At 43.0% G+C, this 7,569-nt stretch overlaps 1 protein-coding gene across 1 annotated transcript; it reads right to left on the bottom strand.

The window, feature by feature from the left end:
• Positions 1 to 3,353: 3,353 nt before the first annotated feature.
• On the bottom strand, positions 3,354 to 7,352 carry BTG1 (BTG anti-proliferation factor 1). Its single transcript, XM_048835602.2, has 2 exons — positions 7,034 to 7,352; positions 3,354 to 4,641 (listed from the first exon to the last, which is right to left on the bottom strand). The coding sequence occupies exons 1-2, from the start codon at positions 7,179 to 7,181 to the stop codon at positions 4,277 to 4,279; spliced, it is 513 nt and encodes a 170-aa protein (XP_048691559.1). The 5' UTR covers positions 7,182 to 7,352; the 3' UTR covers positions 3,354 to 4,276.
• Between the last annotated feature and the right edge of the window lie 217 nt (positions 7,353 to 7,569).

The raw sequence follows: 7,569 nt of genomic DNA, 5'->3' as shown, positions 1-7,569 counted from the left end.
CAGTTGCAGTTTCACTGTCTCCAAATTATGGCTCAAGTTACACCTGCAGAGTTTCATGGAAGATTAGGAGTGCACAGGTTTAAAAATACCATTTAACTTTCAGAATAATTACTTCTAGTAATGATGCATTACCCAAAACAGCTTCATTTCCAGATCCCAGAAGAATATATAGTGCTGGTAGTGAAGATTTTTTCCTACTTGTTTACTCAGCCAATTTGATATAGAATCATTGAGGCACAGTAAATGTGGAAGGAACCACACGTTTTTATAGTAACTTTTTGCTGTAACACTGTACTTTAAGCACCAGGTTATTTACAAACTATGTCAGGCTACGTGAGAGAACTAGCCACTTCTGACAAAAACTGGCAAGTTGAGTCCTGTCACACAGACAGCATCTAGGGAAACCCCTATTTAAAAAAATCCAGTAGAAAAATGGAGATTTAGGAAGCAACTGCCAAGATTGTTTTTTAAATGGCTGCCTAACATTAAGGCCCCTAAATCCCTCTTTAGTTACTTAAGTGTGAGCATTAATGCAAAGACCTCATTTTTTAAGTCTTGGTTCAAATACTAAAGCAGGATATTCAGCTCTGGGGTAACAAAGGAGACAAAGGAAAAATAATTATGTTTATTAATGCTCCTCTGGCCACTAAACTGCAGCACTGACAGCTCTGAAAATGTCTACAGGGAAGATGGCTAGGAGATAGAAACTGAAAAAAGGAGTCTCAGCTGTGTGGAACTACACAAAAGGCAGTAGCGGGAAGGATGCATAAGAACCAAACACGTGTTATGCCAGGTACACACTACAAGGCACTTTTGCTAGAAATTTACCCCATGATAACCTCAGTAGATTTTAACCTGTTTAGAAATTAAAGCCAGGCAGATAGCTTAACATTAAAGCTTCTAGGTACAGTGAAACTCATGACCCTCAACACTGAGGAACAGAAAAAAGTTATTCAATACTGAATATGCAAGGCCTAATAATTTAGCTAGCTTACTCATGCAAGCCATCCTTGAGTATGCGCTACTCACATTTGTCTATTGGTATGTTTTTGTTACTGCAACTTAAGCCTGGACAGTTTATCTTCCTTTGAATGCAAGATGCCATTATAAAAGTTTATCTGCAACATTTGTCCTGTTTGCACTGAAACGTAAGTTTTAATCGCCTCTTGTAGCCAGGGTTAACTCAAAGCCCTTCAATATTAAAGCTTCCTATGCTATTGTTACTGCTCATGTAGATATTTTGAGCACAGAAGCGGCTGTTGTGTGGGATGGCATATACTGAACAATTCCAATAGGAAAAATCAACTTTTCTGAATGCAGACATGAATTACTAACTGTAGGTGCAGCTATATCTAATCTATGTCATAATAAAGCCACCCTACCTTAAAAGGATTAAAAGGTTAGCCATCTGGGGCAGTATACTCATTCTAAGATAAATGTCACATCAGCCTCACAGCTGAAATTTGTTTGCAAAGCTATGCCTAACTTATCAGCAAGACAAAGATCACATCTAAAGTCTGATCATGCTTTCACAATTTGCATAATTAATGTCATAAAGGCAAGCTATATAGCTAACTCTTCCTCATCCTCTTGCTAGCTGAAGAGAAGACCGTTTACAGAAGCACCTGCCCAATACACAAAGCACAGTTCCATTTACTGCTCTGTGGTGTAAAGATAGCAAGTTTCAGACAAGTGGTTTTTTTTTAAACCTTAGATTCACAGGAAACCACCTGCAACATTTATATTGCCTCATCTATTCAGATGTATTCATGCTGTCCACAGAAGTGGAACATAACTTTGTCTTTATATTTTAATACTTCACTTTAATCTTCCACATTTTAAGCACATGGATTTTTTTAAATAAATACTACAGTTTAAATTTAAGATGCAAAATTAAAGATTAACAGCAGCATTTTAAAGCACATCTGCAACTGAAAAGCTGTGACGAAACTGCTACTGTCAGAATCAAAAGTAAACTGAAAGCTTCTCAAGATCCACTACCTGACCAATAATTTGCGTGACTTAACTGAGGAAAGCCCAAGCATAAAGTAATGTCGGCATATAATGGTAGATTAATGTGTTGGGGAAAAAAGGTAATTTTTAAAGCAATTCTTCGTTTTACCATGATCCGAACTTACATATAAAACTGAGCTTCCAAGACAGAAAGGAGTTGTGCTCTGCCTCACTACTCAGCAACAGACTTTAGACCAGTGCTGTGCTTACAGTCATCATCTAACAGGAAGGCCTAGATTTGGGTTGTCAGCCCTGCATTGGCATCTATTAAATAACTAAAATATTGTTATTAAACCAATATGACGACATGTAAATTAAAGCCAGTCATCAGCAAAGTTTGTCATGATAGGTGGAAAGTCTCCAATTAATTTGACAAACTTCTTTTGACAATAACTTATTTAGACCTGAGTAATGATTCTGCCATGCACTTGCATATCAGTTACAGCTTCATGTAAGGAGTGACACATTACTGGAAGGGAACCGAGTTATGTAGGCATTTTATTTCATGCTCATGAAACAATGTGCATATTAGATCATGGATCTGAAAATCATGTCTCATCTCAGTATTTTAATAAATGGCAGTAAAGTAGTATAGAACTTCTTCTCAAGTGTAACTAACCCTTGTAAGATTTTGCCTTTAGTGGGGTGCTTAATTGAGCCATCTAACCATTTATTAACTTGGAAAAATACTAAATTGATATGCACATATTGAAAAGTGTATCAGTCATCTTTTTAAATCTGGGAAAGAAAAAAACAACGTACCTTTAGTTTGCTGAATCCCATCATACTGATTTATAAGTGAAAGTCTTGCTTGCATCTGAAGAAAAGTGAAAGGCAACCAACCTTTCTGCCAAGTGGTTAACCTGCTCTTAAGGCTACGGGACATTTGTCCCAGGAACACCTAATAGAGCAATGAATCCATCAGGAAAGAATTGAAAACTTTTCTTCCCCAAAGGTGGATCAAAATGGACACTTAAGTTTGCTATATCCTCACTTCATCAGGAAGCCATGTAAACTTTAATCCTCTGGATTTATTCAAGTCATCTTTGGTGGATGTTATTTGTCCCTTTTCCTCATATCCTGGAATTATTGGCCCTGAAGTTATTTCCATATTATGACTGATTTTAAAAAGGTATGAAAGTGACATGTTAAAATACTGTGTTTGCCTAGACTTCCCAAATGTTTGTATACAAGTGATCTTCATTAATCCATGGCTGTATCAAGTGTTTCCCAACAGCGTGCCATTGATGGTCTTATCCTTTAGAGTACAGTACCTATTTTACATCTACTGGGAGGATAAATCATTTGCCTGATCCTACATAATCACGACAAGAGATTAATTAAAATGCCAAGATAGGAAACAATTTATTATAGAGAGAAGAAAAATTTCTCATCCAAAATATAGAAATCTGTACAACTTTGCCACAATCAATATACATGAACTGTACAAATTTACACCAGTTCATAATTTACCAAATAAAAGATGACTAACAAAGTTCACAAAATAGATGGTGGTTTGTGGAAAAAACTTTTACCCAATTACATACAAGGAAATTACAAACCAGACCTCCACTTTCTAAAAATAAGAAGTTTACTCAGTCTTAGAAAACTACAAGCTAGCAAATGTACAGATAGCTGGCTGGTGCTAACACCACAGTTCAGACAGTGTCTTTATATGGTCTTTTTTTAAAGCCTGTTGCCATGGCAGATTCTGGTCACTTGTTACTTTCAAGGCCAATACACAATATGAAGATCTGACCATTTCCCCAGGTCATGCTTACCAGTTTGTTTTATGTACATTTATACATATTGTAAGTGCTAGGTAAAAGTCAGAAAATTTCCAGTACTTTCATGTTTTTAACAAGTCTTGTTACTGAGCTGCCAAAAATGTAACAATTTGTAAATGTAATAGTGCAAATTTCCTCTGCAAGACGAACTGCAGAGAGTAACTTTATAAATACAGATTTGGATTGAAATTATTTGTGTAAAAAGTAAGATGTCTGGGAGAAACTGAAACCTTCCTTGGACTTCTTCACTCCCTATCAAATAAAGTGATCATTCTGACTCACAGGCTATTAAATCACTGAAAAGGTACTGTCCAAACTACGGCACTGTCACTTGAAAGTTTACCACTCTATTGTGTGCCAGATCTTCACAGCTGTGACATGGTTTAAATTCCATAATCCATCCCCAGAGGAGCCCACCCAAAGTAAAAACCAATTTTATCCATCCATTTTAAGGTGATCCATCCATAGACTATATCTTAACCTGATACAGTCATCATATTGTAGTTTTTGGAAGGGCTTGTTCTGCCCAAGAGAAGTTCCTCCTTACAGCTTATTCTGCTGTCTACCATTTGCATGTTGGTGTTATTTTGGCTACCTCCTGCTGGTGCAGCTTCATACAGCACACAGATCGAGCCATCCTCTCCGATACGATAGGAGACTTCATATGGGTCAACCCATAGAGTGAGTTCACTTGGAAGAAGCCGGAACAGTTCCTGACCGCTCAGTCCAATCCGTTGTGCTGCCTGTCCAATCAGAGGATCCATTTTATGGTTGATCCGGATACAACGGTAACCTGATCCCTTGCATGGCTTTTCTGGGAACCAGTGATGTTTATAATGCTCTACAGAATAAGGGAAAAAAAAGATTTTGCTGCTTAGCTCTAGATAACAGAGTCAGAAAGACGTACTAGGATTGTCATGTTCACTAATTTTTTACCCATTTCACACTTGACAGTGTCAGGAGATTTGATTTTTCCAGCTTAGTAAGTGACTAACATTGTCAGAACATCTAACGTTATTATAAACTGTACACCTGAAAGACAGTGGAAAAACTCAAGATGAGCTCTTAAATATTTGCGAGGTAATTTACACTACCTACTGTGATCTCATGTGGCAAGTATTTTTCAAGAGTTAACTACAACTAAGTCATTACTTTTACTCAACACATTTTTAAAAATGATTCAAATACTCCGTGTAACATGCACCTATACTATAAGCATGACACATTACAAAACCATAGTATCAAGCTGTGAAGCAGTAAGAAGTTTATGGGCTTTAGTTATCCCAAATTACTAATATTCTCAACTTTTAGAGGAAAAATACAGTTAAATAGCATGTTGATACATTTCAGCGTTATTTTCCCATTGCAAGTACTGCTAATGAAAACTATAATAGGGAAAACAGACTGGCAATTTAAAATAAAGACCTTATGTATTTTGAATGTTCATCTTACTGCATACCTCTCTATAGGGTTTGTTGTCCTAGCTCTAAATTCTGATACCTCTACTCACCATAGTTACCCAAGTAGCTGGGTAAGGCCACCGAAATATATCAGAACCTGGCCCTTGGATCAGAAACTGTATAGGGAAAGAATCACATATTCCTATGGAGTTGTAGAGCACCTAGGACAAAGGACCCTGAATGGTGCCTTTGAAGGTTACCACAATATAAAGATTTCTACAGTGCATTTTCTGGAAAATAGGTCCTGAAGAAACCAGACTCCCATTTCCATAATATCCTTTCAGATATAAAAACAATTTAAATACATTTTACACTTGAAACTGAATGGGGTTTTCGGCACATCACAAACTGCAGACTGCTTTCAGAGATTCTGTTATCTGTCTGGTTTCAGAGCAGCAGCCCTGTTAGTCTGTATTCACAAAAAGAAAAGGAGTACTAGTGGCAACTCAGACTAACCAATTTATTTGAGCATAAGCTTGCGTGAACTACAGCTCATTTCATCGGATGCATTCAGCATGGAAACTGAATGCATCCGATGAAGTGAGCTTTAGTTCACGAAAGCTTATGCTCAAATAAATTGGTTAGTCTGAGTTGCCACTAGTACTCCTTTCCTTTTTGTTATCTGTCTGTGTCCAAACAGACTTTTGTAAAATGTCAGATGCTTCCCTTTAAATCTCTCCCCCCTTCTCCATCACCTTGGTAAGCAGCCAGGAAGGGACCCTGATTTTCCATATGTAAAAACTATTTTACAGTATTATAATACTAGAAACCAAAACAAGATACATGAGGTTGGCTGACTACACTATCAGATATTGTGGCTTTCTAAAAAGCATTCCTGTCTCGGACAAACTCAGGCACTGTATAAACCTGCAGAGTTTTAAAACACTGGAGAGGTTTCTTCCCAGAAGCCAGTCATGCGTCTTTGTCTCAAGATACAAATTAGAGGCCTGGTTTAGGAACTGGAAAGTGACAAAAGGGCAAGGAGGAAGGGTGGTTGTGCTAGGTACTGGGAAAGAGGCAAGCAGAATAACTAGGGCTTGTAAGAACACTTGGGGCAAATGGAGCTCCGGGGATAGGAGAATAAAGGGATCCAAGGTGGGCCAACAGTTGAGGGGGGGGAAGGGATCCCGTGTGGGGAGCCCCCACGGGACGCACACTGCGCCCCAACAGCTGAGGGGGGGAAGGGATCCCGTGTGGGGAGCCCCCACGGGACGCACACTGCGCCCCAACAGCTGAGGGGGGGAAGGGATCCCGTGTGGGGAGCCCCCACGGGACGCACACTGCGCCCCAACAGCTGAGGGGGGGAAGGGATCCCGTGTGGGGAGCCCCCACGGGACGCACACTGCGCCCCAACAGCTGAGGGGGGGAAGGGATCCCGTGTGGGGAGCCCCCACGGGACGCACACTGCGCCCCAACAGCTGAGGGGGGGAAGGGATCCCGTGTGGGGAGCCCCCACGGGACGCACACTGCGCCCCAACAGCTGAGGGGGGGAAGGGATCCCGTGTGGGGAGCCCCCACGGGACGCACACTGCGCCCCAACAGCTGAGGGGGGAAGGGATCCCGTGTGGGGAGCCATCCCGGGCGGGAGGCGGCACTGCGCCCCAACAGGTACGGGGGCGGCTCCCGTGTGGCCCAGCGTCCAGCGACCACCTCCGAGCGGGAGGCAGGGTGACTCCCGCGCACCGCCCAGGCCCGGCGGACGCGGGCAGCACGGGCGGAGGACGGCGCCCCGCTCGCCAGAGCAGCCCCGGGCCGCGCGGCGCCGCCCCTCACCTGCCAGCAGCTCCTGCAGGCTCTGGCTGAAAGTCTGCAGCTGCCGCTCGTTCATCAGCCCCTTGGTGCGCAGGAACTTGGAGATGAAGCCCACGGCCGCGGCGATCTCGCGTATCATGCTGGCCCGGGTGTACAGGGCGGGATGCATGGGGGCGGCGGGCGCGGCTCTAACGCGGGGTCAAGAGAGCAGCGCACCCCTGCTCACATCCCGGGGGGGCGGGGGCCCCCTCCTCAGACAGGGGGGCGGCGGCAACAGCAGCGGCGGCGACACCGGCGAAACAGCGAGCATCTCCTGCTGCGAGGGACAAGGAGAGCCGCCTCCGTGCGCCGCCTCTTATAGCCGCCGCCGGACGGAAATGGCGTCGGGGATGGCCGGGGCCGGGAACCCTCAGCCACCAATCCCGCGATCGCACCATTGTGACGCGCGTTCGGGAGGGCGGGGTCCGGGGAGGGGTGACGTAATCTGATTGTAAACAAATAGAGCGGGGAGGCGAGAGGCGCTGGGAGGCGGCAGCTGCCTGGGACAGAACGTCTGG

The sequence above is a fragment of the Caretta caretta genome, chromosome 1 (genome assembly GCF_965140235.1).
Source record: "Caretta caretta isolate rCarCar2 chromosome 1, rCarCar1.hap1, whole genome shotgun sequence".
NCBI classification, from domain to species: Eukaryota; Metazoa; Chordata; order Testudines; family Cheloniidae; genus Caretta; species Caretta caretta.
The sequence above is the reverse complement of the archived record's forward strand: the minus strand, read 5'-3'. Positions and strand labels throughout refer to the sequence as shown.